The 19,026-nt window shown below is 38.1% G+C and overlaps 1 protein-coding gene across 5 annotated transcripts in view; it reads right to left on the minus strand.

The window, feature by feature from the left end:
* LOC134535764 (iduronate 2-sulfatase) overlaps positions 1-19,026 on the minus strand; it is an 81,572-nt gene that overhangs the window by 45,423 nt on the left and 17,123 nt on the right. For 4 of the 5 annotated variants that reach the window (XM_063375005.1, XM_063375007.1, XM_063375006.1 and 1 more), the window contains exons 3-5: positions 17,835-18,122; positions 6,267-6,416; positions 6,059-6,196 (exon numbers count right to left, since the gene is read on the minus strand). In XM_063375005.1, the coding sequence (XP_063231075.1) occupies positions 6,059-6,196; positions 6,267-6,416; positions 17,835-18,122 (576 nt within the window). The remainder of the gene's footprint in view (positions 1-6,058; positions 6,197-6,266; positions 6,417-17,834; positions 18,123-19,026) is intronic. The other variant, XM_063375010.1, reaches the window with a different exon arrangement.

Raw genomic sequence — 19,026 nt, forward strand, 5'->3', positions numbered from 1 at the left:
AGTGAAATATTTTTATCTTGTTTACATTGGTGTTTTGAGCGGGAATTTAAAATCATATGTTGAACTGAAAGATACAATGGGTTTCTTTTATTTACATGCGCAAACAAGGTTAGTTAACACGTAAGTTTAAATATTTTTATACTTAGGCCTAACCAAAAAAGTCTGAAAAGACATCATTAAACTCGAACTCGACTCGTGAGTCGTGAACGGCCATGCCGAGTCCGAGCACTAATTAAAAACTCGACTCGAACTCGAAATTCGAGTACTCGCAGGTCTCTACGCAGAGATGACTGAACTCGAACTTGGTGTGAAAAGTGACATATTTTGACCCCTCCCTCACCGCTTTAGTACCCCATTCATAATAGCCCAATTTTACGGGAGAAGGTAGGGTGAAGTGAGCATTTTCTCACTGAAGGTTTTTCAAAGGAAGCGAAGTTGGGGTGTTATAAGGGAGGACACTAGATGGTTTGTGTGTCTGGGAGGGATGAGCTAGCCTTGAAGAATGTTACCGAGGGGAGGGAGGGGTGAGCTTATGCGTCATGAAGCCGCTGCCGCCAGCCAGCCGGGCGAGCTTCATGTGCGCCCACTCGCGTTGCAGAACCTACAGCTGCCATATTTTTACAGGAAATGTCCCATTATTTTTTTGTTATTCTTACATGAACATTTTTGGAGGTATTAAAGCCGACACAAAAATTCGCTGTGTTTTAAACAAAAATAAATTTAAAAAATAAAAATAAAAAACAGATTTAATGATCTTTCATTTCTTTTTTTTTAATTTTTTTTCCGATTTTCACATTTTGGTCCAAATGTCCAATTTTTTGACGGTTCCCGAGAATGTATTCGTAAAATCACTGCTTCGTTAAATCCGGGGTTCGTGACATTGGGGTTCTAGTGTATTTAACTACGGCAAGCAGAAAACGTACATGTAAACTAACCAGTAAAAATAAACTGTGTTTTGACATATTTTCTTTAGAGTGGCCTGTAGGGCGACGGACTTGTCATGAAGGTTGAAGTGGGTTTAAAGCAAAGCCGTATAGCATTGTGAGTGACAGCATCCTGCCATTGTACAGCTGGTTTCTTAGCGAGTAGCGGTTTGTGAAAGGGAGGGGGGGGGGGGGGGGGACGGGGGGGGGGGGGGGGGGGTTCAATTGAACTGAAAATTTCGGAAAACATCTATTACGACCCCCCCTCTATTACGACCCTATTCCTGGGAACCGTGAGGGGTCGTTTCAGAGAGGTTTGACTGTATTACATTAGCACAATTGAAAGCATTACCCTAGATGGTGTGCAAGTTTAGAGCAAACACAGGCCTATAAACAACCTGGTTTTGTTTATATCTAGGCATGATATCCTCCCTCAGGCAGGTTCAAGGAGACAGAAGCAAGGAAAGCATGTAGGAGGCCATACTTACATGGCATTACAAATCAACTGGAAAATACTTGCCAAATACCATACATCTAGAATTCCTTAAAAATAAATTTTTGTTTTTATGTGTTGTTGCCTCAAAAGTTGACAGTTATAAAACTTCCAACACAAAAAAAATTTTGCTAAATTAGATAGATTCTGTTGCCAAAGAATCACGTAAAAGTGCAATTTAGTGATTCCCTAAACCATTTTTAAATTAGTACACAATTACAATTACAAAGCATAATCACTGTGTAAAACTTGTAAGATTCCGTCTGACGTCATGTGTAAGACAAGCCCTAGTGGGATGCCAGGCAGAATGCAGAACTAGACACCGTCAAGAAAGAATAGTTTGACAGGAGAGACATACAATTAAAGCGAGTGAAACCAGAGGTGTTTTGTCTTTTTACCCAGCTCATGAAACCACACCCATTGGCCTACGACTCCTCAATACTTGGGCTACAACTCTTTACCCCTCTGCTTTAGACTCTCCACACCTCTTCCTTCTACTCCTAACTGCTCAGCCTATTATTCCTCACCACTCAAGACTCTACTCATGCCCTCAGCCTACAACTCCTCACCATTTGCTCAACAACTCCTTACCCATCAGCCTACAACTCATCACCCCAACCTCATCCTTCAGACTACCACTCCTCATGCCTCAGCATTTGTCTCCTCGTATCTTGCTCCAAGACTCCTCACTCCTCAGCCTACAATGTCTCCCTGCACTGTCTAAAACTGTTCACGTGTCAGCCTATAACTCCTCACTGCATGTTCTAAGACTCTACACCCATCAGCCTACCATTCATCACCATTTGATCTATGATTTATCACTCCTGACCACTCGATCTATGACTTATCACTCCTCAACCTAAAAACTCTCACAGCTAGGTCTACATCTCCTTACCCCTCTGCTTTTGACTCGTCACCACTGTGCCTACAATTTCTTTTGCTAAGCCTATGACTCACTACTCAGCTTCTACTTCTCACCTATCTGCCTATGACTCCTCACCTCTTAGCATAAAACTCCTCATTTCTCAGGCTACAAATTCTCACCTATTAGCCTACAACTCCACACTACTCGATCTACTGCTCCTTCCCCCTCAGCCTACAATTCCTCACCACTCGGCCTAAAATTATTCCCCTTGTCCATTGAATATATATAACTTATAGAAGTCGCGAGGGGATAGGATTTATTATTCCAATTTTCGGATCCAAAACTGTGGTAGTTGTTAGCTCCGCCGCTAGACAGCTCTTCTTTCCACAAGAGGGTACTCGTAGTTACCAGCTTCCACGCCAGAGCGCTGTAGCGTCGCTTTTTTCAAGGTCATGCGCGTAATTCTCTATCTCACTCTATCGAGAGGCGGTGTCTTTTGTTGAAATCCGAGCGCTTAGATACGGGCGGGCGCAACTGAATTGGAGGAGTACGGCCACCGAAAAAAAAAAGTGCGGTTAAAAGATGCCAACATCATAATTTAAGTTTTAATTATAAGAAAACTACAGAAATTTCTTAAACGTAATAACGTAAAAAAAAATACTGACATTCGTAGTTCAGAATTTATAAAATGTTGTGTTAACGGAGTGGCGCATTGAGTAAAATGGCAAAACATAATTTGGAATAATTCTTGACAACGTTGAATGATTTTGGTAGCTATGAAACAACTATAGCTGCGATGACTGTTCAAACGCGTGCACGTAATGTTATTAGTAACTGAAACTAATGGTATGATGTCATACTTTGTGGCTATGCAGTTTATAATTTTTTTTAACATAAGATGAAGCATTTTTACATAATGTTTTGGTTGTTTCGTAATTCAAAATAAATAATCTTAAACGTTATATGGTGAATATTCCCAGTAACGAATGACCACTAAAAAAATCAATTTTGGCAACATAGATCTGAAAAGTTAACGATTTACTATGTTAAGTTGCTTATAAATAACGCACATTTCCCGGATCTCCAAAGAAAATAAGAGTTTTTGTTATAGCATTGAGTTGCCACTCTTTATATTCCTTGCTTTGAGGTTAGATACACAAGTTATGCTCGTAAAAACGATGCGCAAGTATTTTGAATACAAATATATTTTCTTTTAATAACCGAAAGGTAAATATTATTTCCATGAAATATAATACAATTATTTAAACACAGACAACATATAAGAGCTATTTTTTTGTTTATTATTCCATCTGGCGTGATAAATATTATATTTTAAAAACAGTTTGTGGATTTTTAATATAAAATAAATATTTATTTATTACATCAATTTAAGTTGTTCAAAAAATTCACTTTGGTATGAATTCAACCAAATTCATGTTATTCAGGGCAGAAAATTAGAAACTACCAAAAAAGATTATCTACATTGCTGTTTTGTGTAAATCTGTGCACGGACTTATTAAGTGATATATTTATAATTCCTCATTTCAGCAACCCATTTTAACACAAGAGAAAAAGGATTGTATACTAAAAATTATTATGTTAAACCATTAATTAGCAGGAAACATGTATGAATAATCTATTTAAATTTGCATTTGAACAGTGAATATTATTTTGCAATAATAAATATATTTTATCATCGTATATTACGGATGAAAAGTTTGTATTTCCATCTAATCAGAAGAATTATGACACAGTTAATTAAATTGCTTTACAAGTTTTTATTCACATGAAAATCATTAAAAATTGGTTGGGAAGTTATATAAATATACAAAAACAAATCATTATACATATAATTTTATTATCTTAGTGAATTTAAATTAATGGTGTCCCAGTGACTACTGCGAAAGAAAAAATCTTGCGAAAGGTTTCCTCGTAATTGAAATTCGTCAAAAAAAATTTATCTCTCATTTTTGGTGACATTTCTGACAAGTGGTACGATGAAATTTGTGACTGGCAAATGAATGTTGTGAAGCAATAAACAAAATATCACATTCGTGAACTACAAATGTATAGTTTTTATTTTATAGTAAAAGTATATCTAATAACCCGTGGCTTTGCTCGCGTAATTTCCGGGTATTGCTGATATTCTACCATTTTAAGAAAAGTATGTATTAAATTCCAAAGACATTTGAAGAATTATGCACAAAGAACTGTCAAGTATAGAACATATTTAATAAATAAAAATATTTTTACGAATTATTTTTAATTGGTTTAGCGTAAGCCTATTTTAACTTTTATTTAAAATTAAGTACCTACCTTATTTTCTATCTCCCGGTTTAGTGACTTTGAGGATATATTTTTCCTTGATGAAATCTTAACTCTTTTCCATCTGACGAAGAAGCCAATTAAAATGTAAACTAAGACTCGCGCACTTATTGTATGTTAAGACTGCCATCGTTTTAAATTACTGTAATTTTTTTAGTTATAGTCATGCTTAGGATAATAACATAATATGCCTTATTACGCATACATTTCAGTATTCATGAAACCAATGCATTTTTATTTGAAATGTAGAGCAGTTACCAAATTTCTTATCTCTCATATTGATTTTTTGGTATGGCTATTTTAATTTTTTAAAATAATATCTACCCCTTTTACTACTTAATAGATAACGTTGAATAAGAGAAGGTTGTTTAAGGTATGTTGATTTTCCTTGCCAATATCTAAAAGTAAATTTGTACAAACGCGAAATATAGTTTAAATAAGTATTTTACTTTTAAAATAAAACCATATTTTGAACGGAACACTGGCTATTGACCCAATACAAAGTTTTAATAGCTAATTTTCACTTCACTCGGGTACAGAATCCCATAATTCAGTGATTTCCGTGGCTAGCTTCTTTTGGTATTTCATCATTCTCAAACGACGGTAAAGGAAGCTCCTCTTCAAGGTCGCCTAACGATGCTGATAAGACCTGCCGGGTAATTTGAATCGTTGGTCTTGGATTTTCGAAGGAGGCTTGGCGAGGGGTAGGGGGGGGGGGGGGGAAGGATGAAGTCACGACTGGGCTGGTTAACCTAGTTCTGCCAAATACCACCAGGGGCGTATACGGCCGATACCCAGCGATGAAAGCGATCGCAGCGGCGGAGCTTGGAACTACAACAATTCTTCTGAGAAACCGGACAGAAAATTTAACCTGGGCTCGCGACTTCTATACATTATATATATTCAATGCCTTGTCTACTGCAGACTGCATATCACAAACATCACTATTGAAATATAAGAATCAGTTTGACAAATGGAAGAGGAAATTTGATCCGGCAGCTTCAGTAACACAAAATGTTCTGTTTTTACTACCTTGCCTTAAATACCGCTAAATAGAAAAAAAATTTACATTATACGGGAAAGCACAAAAGATGTAGCACTGGTGTCATATGTAAAAGAGATGATTATTGTTTTTATTCACCATTCTATTAAAATGGCTGGTAAACTGTAAGAATCAGAGCATAATCCTTTTCATTTACATGGGAATAAAACTTAAGAAAAACACATCCAAAGAGATAGTATCCATTTTGTGCCAAGAAAAACAGGCACCCAAAAGATTTATGGCTATGTTGTTATAGAACTTCCTTATGTAGAAATATAGTTGGAATGGCTAGTTGTTTGCCCTGTCAAAGTCGATTGGATATGTATTTCCGTAGGGTACACTAGTTTCGACAATGTTAAAGTATACGTGGAATGAATGTCTGTCTAGGCTCAATGGTAACGTCAACTCACCATGATCTCCTGTTAGCAGCACAATGGTGTCGTTGCTGTGACCAGTGCTTATGAGCTTGTCCATCAGCTGACCAAATAAGTCATCAATGTACGTGGTTGCGGCGTAGTAGCTCTGACGTATCATTCTGCTGTAGCGATCTGCGACACACAGCACGGTGCACTGCCTGGCCGGCCACGTCACAACACACAACTTTGTGCAGGTACACACCGGGCATCGGATCAAATGGGAACGTCAAATTCAGCCTCGCAACATCATTCCTTTCCCGAAGGTCTGTCCACGGATTCCAGGCCACGGTTGGCATGGTGGCAGGGCGCCATCTGTCCTTCGGCAAACTAACCGAATCCAAAGGATGGTGATCTAAAAACAAGAATGATATAATAATTATCTAACTATACTTATTACATAAATGTAACATAACTTATTTATCAAAGACAATGTAAATTAAAAAAAAGAGAGCTCACACACATGTAATAAAGACATATTGCTCATTCAAAAAACTATGTACCTACTGTACTTTCCCTATTGTACTCAAAAACTTTTTCTATCAGAAGTGTGTGTTGCAAAGTACACATCAGTTTCAATTAAAAATGCACTAAAATATGATTACATTAACTGTTCTGGTTCATTAAACATAGACGCTCAAACATTGTAAAAGAAAAAACTACAGTCAAACTTTCTACATAAATTTTTCAAGGGGCATAAAAATTTTAATTTATGAATCAAGAAAACCTTTTGTCTAAAGAGTTTGATTATTTGTGTTCATTAAACAGGTGAAAAATAATTTAAACTATTGACGTCAACCGGGGCTTCGCCCCATGAGCCTGATCATCCTCCGTTCCCTTTCCCACCACCTTTCCTACCCGGCATTTGTATCGTGACGTACGTAGCCGTGAGATTTAAACTGCGCGCCACGAACTACAGCAAGAGGGCGCTTAGCTGCAGTGCGCCGCACCCCTATATGTATTAATAATTATTGTAACCAGGGTTCGACTTTAACGCCTGTCCGCCTGTCCGAGACAGGCAAATTTCCGTCCGGACAAGTGTATAACGAAACGTGCCTGTCCGGGGGGACAGGTTACTATTAAATTTCAACGTAACATTCAGTAGTCCACACAAGTCTGTCAGGAGTACCGTATTTACCCGCATAAGGGTCAAGGGTCGCACATTTTATGCCGATTTATTGAGTAATAAATAGAGTCAAGATTTTGTGGTGTTATTTTAAGACAAATTTCGGTGTAAAGAAATAACCATTTCGGTGTTATATGGTTTTATTTTTTTGCTCAAAATACCCACAGCAAAATTTTCTTGCTTTTCTGTACGACATGCAAATTTATTAAAACAAATATTAATAAACACGAAAACCTCATGATCTAATTACAATTAAGTTCATTTGCAAATTCATAGATAATTAAGTTCATTTGCAAATTCATAAATTCAAACTTTTAAATAACTACTAAAAATTTCACGACTTAATTACAATCACATACACTACAAAATTACACAATTAAGCACTTCCAAAGTTACTATTAAGACGGTTTTATTGAAATGCTATCATAGTTAAATTTTCCGCATTTTCTGGAGTGAGACGTTGTCTTATGTCACTAACTACCAGTGAGTACCTGGAAAATGAACGTTCTGCATCAACATTTGATGTTGGGAACCAGATTTCCCTTAAACTGGCTTGAGCAAATTCACAGTAGTCCCCTTTAAGGGAGCAAAGTACCTTTGCAACATCAATTTGGCTTGTTTCTGGCAATGAAAGTTCATCCTCAATTATTTTTTTGAAAGCAACATAGCCATGTATGAATGGGAAGATGGGAAACAGAAGGCAAGTTATGCAGAGACTTCTGTAGGTTTGCATCTTCTATGCTAACCCTACTCACATTTCTTGGGTTGAACAGCAAATTAATGGCATTAAAGACTCTTAGACAAGGATGTCGTTTAACAGATATGTTTTGCCTCAAACGCTTATGTTTCTCACTCGCGACACGTTTCACAAGCGTATCGCGTCTCTCGTAGTCTAGCCTGCAGTTACAGAATTTGCACATTAAAATTTTATCACTGAAATAAAATCCTTCGCTGGAAAATTCTTTCGATCGGTCACTGGCAGAAACCTTCGTTTTAGGCATTATCAAAAATTTTTCATCACATAGGAAGAATTTAACTTCTTAATACGCAAAAACTTGCCGTGCTGGAAAGATCAAAACAATGGAGAATAGATGCGAATTAGAGCTGTAGCAAACCGTATGTATTCGTTACTGAGTAACGGGTGCGCCGTCTATATACGAGTAACGAAACGTTACACACGGCTGCATTTCGTTACTCACATGTTTCGTATGTTTCACGCATGCGCACGCATATTCGATGAATTTACGTTACAAAGAACGATGTTTGTTTATTAAGTAAAGTATAATTTGGAAATTCGTCGTCCAAGTTTTTTTTACTGTTTATTAAAGGTATTGTGTGTGCAGACAAAGTTTGAGATTGGAACAGAAACAACGTAAGAAAGTATTTTTTACAAATTAGAAATATGTATGTTTTTGTTTTTTACTATCGCGAATTTTCACGTTTTTTTATTATTATTATCTTAAAAGAGATAATATAATAAGGCCGCTCTAATGAGATTTAATCGTTTCTTGGTTAACAAAAACTGTTAATTATCAAATATTGTTAATTGTATATATTCTATTTATTATTATTTACGCGACGTCATATTGTACGCGTACGAAATACGACTCGATTCGTTGCATGTTATGCGGTATCAGAAGTAACGAGTAACGATACGATAGTAACAAGTACTGATTGTTATAGTAACGAATACATACGGGTACACTTTTTTTTCGTTACTTTTACACCTCTAATGCGAATACAAAAACATACCTAATACCAACATACGTACGTGAAAATTAATACCAACATAAACATGTACTATTTATTATTTACAATCGTTACGTTAAGCGGGGTTAATTTTATTTTCGTACCCTACGTACTTTATTTTAAATAAACAGTAAAAGCAATGCGCTTTAGTGTGTAATATTTTAATGATTAAAAACGTAATCTTAGAAAAACATATTTTGGACGTTTGTTATTTTTGTATTCACAGAAAGTGAACGGCGGCCATTGTATTATAGTTATCAACATCTTAAATTATTATGGTACACAAGATTACCGTTTAAAGAAAATATTACGTTAATTCCGAAACTTCATTTTAAAATCTGTAATGAATCACCGTCGCATATAATATATATGGCTGCTAGTTACTGTCAGAAATATTTGATTGTGCTGAAGATAGTGAATTGTCCTTACAGAATGGAAAAAAAACGTAAATAATCAGGATAGACGAAATTTGGTGACATATCCCGGATTTCGCACAATTTCGTTTTATTTCGTGATTTCAAGCGGTTTTCGGTGTTATTTCGTTTTATCGCGCATTACCATATAATCGTGTCTCTAGTAATAAAATATGGTGCGACCCTTCCGGGAGTTTTTTACAGCGCAGTTATTCTACTCCGCGTTCTTGACCCCTCCCTTTCTCTTCAACGACTTCCACTGGCGCAGCGCTAGCAAGGCTGTTGTAGAAGGGGGTGATGGGGAAATCTAAAAATAAACCAGCCAGAGAGGGGAGAGTGTGTTTGTGTGAGCGCGGCCATGTGGAAGTGATAACCGGTTTTCCCTCCCTCCCTCCCTACCACCCTCACTCTCACCCGACACAAATTCTTCACATTCCTTCCTTCTCATTCGTTTCACGTGGGAACTGGCACCCTAAACAAATAACGTGTCTATCTTGACAGGTGTTTATGACGCAGAGGCGCTCAATATTTTAATATTATACATTAGAGTTGTTTGTGCAGCAATGTGGCGATATGTAAGTGGCGCTTCAAAGCCGCCGAAAAAAAAAATTGGTTGTCTGTAAAGTCGGTTTACTGACGATATTTTAACGTGACAACGTCATAGCAAAACATTGATGAAATGATTGCATACTTTTATGAATAAAATTGAATCATTTTTATTGAATTACAGTAGAGTCCCGCTAATCCGGACTTGTCCGGACCGGACCCTGTCCGGATCACCGAAAGTCCGGATTAACCGTATTCAACTTTAAATTGTATCAAAAACAAGTTTTATAAGCTAAAGAAAAAATCTTTATGCTTAAAAATCAACTGTGTTTTATTATAAAGTACTTAAAAAACTAAGTACACATGTATGTAACTTATGAATAATACAATACATTAAAATTACAATTAATTTACATTAAATTTTTCGTTGAGTTTGAGCGCGAACGCTTGCAATGTTACGCCCGACAGAGGAACGACTTGTTCATGTTGTTGGCAAAACCAAATATACAAAGCCTCTTCTAAAGTTGATTTTTTTGGTTTTTTTAACGTGCTTTTGTTACCCAGACTGTCCTTACTCACCCTTTTGGCACAAAATATTCAATTTCATTCAAATTTTTTTTTCCAATCAGACACAGTTGGTTTCCCCACTCCTAAATTTTGCGCGATTCTAGTTAATGATTCACCCGCATCAATACGAAATAAGACTTTTTGTTTTTGCTCAATTGTTACAGTTCACTTTCTTACGTTTAGTAGCCATTACGTTGCTCTTAATAAATGCACACAATACAACACTCGCACTGAATAAAAATAACTGTCACGAGAACCTATCACCAGCACGAGTAACCATTGACTGAAGGGATAAGGGAACAAAACAAAACAACTCGCAGGTATAGAGTGAGTCATTTCATGGAAAACAGACGATGAGCGGAAAACTAGCGGTAAGACTCCTGGCAACTGAGGGCAAGAAGACCCTCTCTTAGAAATGTATTATCTTATTATCCTTTGTCACAACATTATTTTTCATAATTTTTTTTTTAGATCCGTCCGGATTAACCGGAATGTCTGGACTAGCGGGGTCCGGATTAGCGAGACTCTACTGTATCACTATTTTGTATGGATACAAAGAAGGAGTGAAATGAAACCTTCAATTTAATTGATAAATTTACTTTTATTTGCACTCATTAATTCAAATATGTTTATTACTTTAACGAAGAGATTATTTTAACTATGACTTTTATACATGTTTGCTATTTAACTTCTTCCAATCTGTGTTATTCTGTTAAGGATAGGACGATGATAGGAAAAGTAGAAACGAATGGGAGTGTTTCAAGTTTAATGTGCCTCGAAAAAGTCAAATCGATGGTTAATCCAATCGAGTGGAAGAGAGATAGATGCGGCGCAAGCGTATAATGAGCGTAATGGGACAAAGCATAACGGGACAATGAGTCATCCTTTTTCGTGCGTGCAGCCGGCGTTCATCGATTTATTAGAATTTTTCAAGATCCCTTGTGAACAATAATGTCAGTGTGAAATGGTGGAGCCAGAATGGATAGCTCTGAAAATTGTTGTTCACCAGAATTGTACTCCTGTGTACAAAGCCAGTTGGAGGGAAACAAACACAAGACACAAGAACAAATTTGTTAATATTCTTTCACTCGTGGATCTTGTGTTGTCTCTGCCTGCTCACACCGCAGATTGTGAAAGAGAATTTTCTTTGATAAAGTCTACCAAAACGGACTGGCGCAAAAAACTTGATGATACATTATCATCACTGATGCATATCCAGATGAAATCAAGTAGTGTCTGTGATTTTGATCCTACCTCCCCGGCTATTGAACTTTGGTTTAATCGTGGTAAGAGAAAGTGCAGACCATTTCAGCCCCCATACAGAAAGTGCGTAGCTAGGCTGCAGCAAGATGAGGAAGATGCATCTGATGACAGTTCATCTGATAGTAGTTCAGACACATTAAACCAGTGATTTAGTGCAAAACACTTAATTCAATATTTAAAACTTCATTATTAATATTAAAATAGTGTAAAACTGACTTGTTTTGAGTACAGTGATGTTCTTAAGCATATATCAAGTTTATAACCAGTAATTTTTTTAACGTAAGCTGGACAGGTGGAATTAGTTACGGACAGGTAAGTGTCCAATTATACCTGTCCGTTGGACAGTCCAGTTAAATCCTTAAAATCTATCCCTGATTGTAACCCTTTTATTTTCACCCCAAAATAGTGTCACGACGATTATGTATGCGAGTGCTTTTGTTTCATTAATTTATGATGTTTTTGTAATAAAATACGTGCAAGCACGGACAAGGACGCTCCCTAGCGGGCGACGGAGGAACTAGCATGTAACTTGATTTAAACTGTTTTCTACCATATAAGTAATAATTACAGACGGTCTGGTCATGGATGTGATGTGCTAATTTTTATAAAGAGTTCATGTTATTTTCAATAATAACCCGGGGCACGCAATAACTAAGATGTTAATGGTAATTGTGTTCGGCGCGAAGGGCGCCATGTTGCCTGCCGCATGCCCTTGTCTCACCCCAGTCTCCTTCAGCCGGCCGAGAGCGGACGTCTCTGCAGACACCCCGAGGACATCACCGTTGTTTCACCGAGAAGTAGTTCTGTTAAGTAATTTATTCAAATCTTTTAATTCTATCCTCGGGGCCTCTCTCGGTCGGAGAGACTGTTTAATTAATAATTGATTACTCTCCGGAGTTTTTGGTCATCCGTGTATTAAGTAATGACTTGAGGCGACCATGTGCGTGGATCGCCTCCTCACCTAAATTGATTCGTGCCTCGGGCGTTTTATAACAGTATCAAGGAAGGATTGTATAAGGACGTGTAACGTGAGTAAATAAAACCAACTTAATTGAGTGACGTGTCTTTGTGTTTGGGGGGGCCACGTGGGTCCTTAACCAGTCAGCGGTGTGTGGGACGCCCTAAGAGCCCACTGCGGTTAATTAGAAGCGTGCCCGACGCTGAGAGCGGGCTTGGTTAGGAACAGGTGTTGCATTAAAAATCAGGAGGGCTAATATCTCGCCGCACACGGGCCACGTAACGCCCTGAGTAAGAGTATCGAGCCGGGTCCACGTGCCCACTCACGTGGTGGCGCCCACTATTTCCACCAGTAATTTGAACCTTAACACTGGTACGCCCTCACTTATTAGGCATGAAACTACTTAAGTGGGAATTTTTTAAGGGGTTTACTATAGCTACTGCACGTTGGTTTCGGAATGTTGTAAACAAAATGACGAAACATGGTAGCTACATAGTTTAGATAAAAAAAATTCTTTGTTTTTTTCAATGATTTCCAGGGAAATTAAATACTTTTCCATGCCCTACCATTTTTTTTTTATACATAATTTGCAGTAACCACAAAAATTGTGGTGGTTGTAACAGGACTTCATGACACCACTGCACATGCTTTAACAATATGTCATCTGTAGAAGCACTGGAAAATCGTAAAAATGATATAGGCGCGAATAAAAGCGACAAAATGGTTTACCGACGAATAAGCGCTACAATCCCGTTTTTAGAAGTAATTATTAAAATTTCAATTAATATTAAAATTTCCAGTAAATTTTAGGTTTACCTAATATTTTTAAACAAATCATCTTATTATTAACGGCCTAACATTCTTTATTTTAAGCATCTTCTTACCGTGTTTTAAGATAACCTAATAAACTGTGACGATGGCGAGCCATGTAAACAATCAACACGATCTATGAATCTTGTAAATAACACGAAACCCAATTTAAATACGCATAGGCTTGCGCGGAAACTTGGTTAACGGCAAACGTAACGTACGACCCAAACAAATGTAAACGATTAAAAAAAGACCTTTATTTACGTGCATGAATATTTTCACGGGAAAGAAAGTGAAACCATTGAAGCGGCCATGTTTGCCAACGTGTGCGTGCGTGATATTAACACAAGCAATCAAATTATTTACTGTTAAATAACAACAACTAAAATATAAAAATGCATTATTTAAGTTTACAACACACGCAGCTTATATTTGGCAACTACAAAAATATTTTTATGAAAATCTACTTCAGTCAAAATCGTTAGCACTTTAACGGGAAAAAAAAAGATGGCAGCAATGTAACTCTATGCTTTTGTCGCTCATTTGTTGAACGTACCTAGCATTTTCCTAATTTCCTAACCCGAAAAACAAACGGTAATCTGTGAAACTAAAATATTGCGCTGCTATTCACAATAAAATTAATGTTATTAAAGTCGGTTTTCTGTATCGCGTTCGCGTGCAATGCAGTTAGAACTATACTTAATATTTTTTTTTACCATTATGAGACAAACAAACTGTGTTACCGTGCATTCACGTGCAGAGAATACAAGTCGCACCATTTCTATGTTAGTGACACTAACATACTTATGTGCAAAGCTTGCAACATCCGCTTAAACTGGGAGAATTAAAATTAAAGCGATATAAATGCTATATGGAAAAATATAAATGCTACGAACAGTCATTATAAACGCTATTTTCCAGTGCCTCTAGTCATCTGTTACGTCTGAGTAAAAAAATTCAGCGCAAGTTTACAATGGAACAAAGAAAATCTAACAACAATATAGAAAACAACATCAATGGACAAACAGCTTGTACAACTTTAGTTTGAACCTTTAAGTTATAGGCTCCCTTAGTTACAAACCAAAACATTATCTTAATTTCTACACAGTTTACAAGACACTTATGTATTTTAATGATTTCAATTAAGGTTTGCTTACATGCTACTTAATTCCTTGATATAACTATATTGCCATGATAATATATACTAAATTACATAAAGTAAGTTTCTGAGTCCACATACATAGCTAATATAAAGTTACACGCTGGTATTAGCTGGTAATGAGCACAACAAATTGCAATGCAATTGTCTAGATCACATTTAACAATAACTGCCATCTATAGGCATTGGGCGGAACTTCCAAAGTCCATTGATTGATTTTATACTTTACCAACCATATTTATAATATCACTCTAGTCATTTTATTAATTTATTTATATTAATTATTTGCATGCACAATTAAAGTTAGTTCTTTTAAAGTCAAATAAGTATCACTTCTATCAGCGCGCACATAAATAAGTACATACACCCATTTTTATTTTAGTAGAATTCATCATTAGTTCTAGGTGAAAAAAAAAACGTGTGAATGTGATTCTTACCTGCAGTTAATAACGTACCCATTAAAAATAAATTGTCAACCCCAGCCTTTTTGGCAAATATATATTATCTTTGAAAGATTTGTGCAATGGGAGTGAATGACTTGATGTAGGCTTTTGGACATACGCCATTGCTTAGCACATGTATGTCTGCAGAAGAAAACGACAAAAAAAAAAACACAAACGACAAAAAACACAAATTAAGCAAAAATTGCTGTTTTTCAGGATTTAACGCCACACAATATTCCACAACAGGAATATGGTCAACAAACAAGGAAAAAACAAAGAAAAATGGACTAACAGAACGAAAAAACCCCCACAAATGATGACAGCACAAAAATTCCGAACCCAAAAAGATTCAACACAACAGTTGAAACGGGACAAAAAACACAGCAAAACGAAAAGATGAAACAAACACAATAGTTTTCCAAAAAAACAAAAAACAAAAAGAGAAACGAAAAAACCCCCACAAATGATGACAGCACAAAAAATATTGAACCCAAAAAAATTCAGCACAACAGTCAAAACGAGACAAAAACACGACAAAACGAAAAGACGAAAGGGGCTGGAAAAATGAGGGTATTTAACAGAAAATGGACTACATCTTGCTCAGCCAATGGCAGACAAGCTGACTCCTCATTGGCTGTGCACCATGGAGTTAAAGCGGATTGGTTATTGTAGGTTGAGTATTGGCTATTGTTTTGTGCTGCAGGGATGTTTCTCTCTTAATCAAAGGGATCCACATATTTTTTAATTCAATACTCTGCTGGCTGAAAATATTTTTATTGCTAATAATGAAAGCTGATTCTTAAATTTTCCTTTTTATTTTATTGGGTTCCTGTATGAGTGGTGTGGAGTCTTCCCAGATAATTTTGTGGCTATTTTCCCATGTATGTTCAGCAAGTCTGGATTTTAGGGTTTCACCCTTCTTGCAGTTGTTTTTGTGTTCTTTGATTCGGGTGGATAGAGCTCTGCCAGTTTCACCAATGTACACGTGGCCACATTCACAGGGGATCTGATACACACAGTTGTGGGTTTGTAATTTTTCTGTGGCTGGTTTCACCTTTGTAACAATGCTTTTAATAGTAGATTTAGAACGGAAAGCTGTTTTGAGTCCATATTTGTTTCCCAGGCGTCTTGTTTTTTCTGAAAGCCCTTGAACATACGGAATGACTAGAGTTCCTGCCGGTTTATCGGTTTCTGTGGGTTTGAGTGTTTTGATGGATTTCATATGCTGTTACCCTGCGGGCAGGTTTGCCAGTACGCCGTAGCTGTTTTGAAGTGGGATCGCGGAAGTCCCTGCTGTTGGCTGTTGAGGCGCGGCGGAGCTGCGTGTTCCGCGCGTGGCCGCCAGGCTGCGGGCGGGGCGCGCAGTTCACTGTGAGTCGGCAGGGTTTCAGCAGGCGCGCGCGCGAAAGCGAATCTGTTGGAGCTCTGTCGGGCCTATATGCGGGCCGGCCCTCAGCCACTCATTGCTCTCGGCCTCAACCACCGAGTCGCCCTAAACATGCGTGTTGCCTGCCACGCACTACAGGCCATCAGGCCGCTACATCCGCCTACAGTTGCCACGGCCTGGCAGCTGTAGGCATAGCTTCCTATATCCGCTCCCTGTTTCCCCTCGGGCCATCGGGCGAGCTCTAACTTTTAAATCCGCGCAGTAGGTTTTTCTCCAGTGCGATCGCTGGTTTTACTACTGCTTCCCACTTTGTTACTCCCCCTTGACTGCCGGGGCGCTAATTGCCGCGCCTCTGCAGTCTTATAGGACTAGCACTTAGATGCACGCGGGTCACAGTGGCCTCTCCCACGCAAGTGTGAGAGGTCGCAGACCAAATTTGTACGGAATTACAAAAAGCGTATAGGCCTAACCGCCTGGCACGCATTAAGGACCTCCCTTAAATTCACTCCCATTTTCCGGACTCGCAATCACTTCGGTTGTGCGAGACAGACTTCAGCTTGGAGGGGCTGTTGTCAAAAAAAAAAAAAAAAATTAGCCCCTTCTCAGTCGCACCTGTGTTTCCGTACCATGTGCATCTCTGCCTGAGGACGGGAGCAGATAGCAGTTCCTGAAACGTCGCTTGTTTCTGTTTTAGAAAACTGTTGTGTTTGTTTCGTCTTTTCGTTTGGTCGTGTTTTTGTCTCGTTTTGACTGTTGTGCTGAATTTTTTGGGTTCAATATTTTTTGTGCTTTCATCATTTGTGGGGGTTTTTTCATTTCTCTTTTTGTTTTTTTGTTTTTTTGGAAAACTATTGTGTTTGTTTCGTCTTTTCGTTTTGCTGTGTTTTTTGTCTCGTTTCAACTGTTGTGTTGAATCTTTTTGGGTTCGGTTTTTTTGTGCTGCCTCATTTGTGGGGTTTTTTTCGTTCTGTTAGTCCATTTTTCTTTGTTTTTTCCTTGTTTGTTGATCATATTCCTGCTGTGGAATATTGTGTGGCGTTAAATCCTGAAAAACAGCAATTTTTGCTTAATTTGTGTTTTTTGTCGTTTGTGTTTTTTTTTTTGTCGTTTTCTTCTGCAGACATACATGTGCTAAGCAATGGCGTATGTCCAAAAGCCTACATCAAGTCAAATATATAACTAAACAAAAACCTACTTCTACAAAAGAAACTCATTGTTAGTACAGCATGTGAATTCATGACGCTGTCAGAAATACTCGTATATAAAAATATGTGGATATAAACATTGTGACGACAAACATTTGTAGGAAAACACTCCTGTGTGTGTGTGTGTGTGAGAGAGAGAGACGCTACCCAGGTACCGGCGCGGGTACTTGAGCGGCAGGTGGGGCTTGTGGAAGCCCACGGCCAGCAGGAAGCGCTGCCCCCTCTCCAGGAAGCTGGCGGCCTCCTGCAGGACCTGGAGGTCCGGGAGCGACCGGCCCGGCTGGAAGCGCACCTCGACGGGGCACACCACGGCCCGCTCCGGCCGCCCGTGCTCGCCCAGGCACACCGGCCACTCCTTGAACTGCTCCGTGGGCGGGTGGTAGGCGGGCTGCGACCAGCTGTAGGGGGCGTCGTCCGTCCAGTTCGAGGAGACGCCTGGAGAACCAGCACTTCAGGAGTTCTTCACACATGCACCTCACTATTCTTACATCAACCAGCCTGTAACTGTACTTGAGGGCTTTCATAAATGAATACAAGGGACTTTGAATTACAGTCATTAATTAAAACCCTGTTTATAATAAACTCTCATTAATACAAAGTTTTTCATAGTCCTAAGAAATTATTCTGAAGTTTTAATTCTAAGCTTTTTTTTGTTTAGTACAAAGTTATGATTATAACATAATACAAAGTTAATAATGTGCGCAGGCTTTCACATCAATTGTCTGAAGTAGCTTGGCTTCTGGGTTGTAGCAGTGTCCTTGGCCAATAATTCACTGATGTTTCGGTCAACAATGCAGTTACCTCAGGAGGCTGGAGAACTTGTCACAACCTCAGTAGGTAACTATACCCTGATGATGGCAACTGCAAGGTCAACCGAAACATCGGTGATGTATTCACCTTGTACGCGGCTACAACCCAGAAGCCAAGCTACTTCAGACAATGGCCACGAAAGCCTGTGCCACAATCTTTATTAAATCCCTCAATGTTTGTGATACATGCACGGGTGCATTTTGCCACACGTGGTTTCTGCCATCTTGACGTCTTCGGCTCGTGGTTATAGCAGTTTCAGCATGCATGCACATTGAACTTTGACCTTTTAAATTTACATTGTGTAACACTAGCTGATTTCATTGCAATTATGGTGCATTTTAAAATTTTTGCAACTCACCTAAATGAACTTCAACGCACCTAAAGATGTATAATTTCAAAAACGCAGGCTATGATAGTTCCAGTCTAGGGGAAAATGTCACATTGTAACATTGCAGAATTCCCGCCCCCTACTATTTTTCACGTTTAAATAAGACTATGTTAGGTTTAATTTTTTTGTGAAAATTTTTAT

This window comes from Bacillus rossius, chromosome 10 (assembly GCF_032445375.1).
Source record: "Bacillus rossius redtenbacheri isolate Brsri chromosome 10, Brsri_v3, whole genome shotgun sequence".
Classification (NCBI taxonomy): Eukaryota; Metazoa; Arthropoda; class Insecta; order Phasmatodea; family Bacillidae; genus Bacillus; species Bacillus rossius.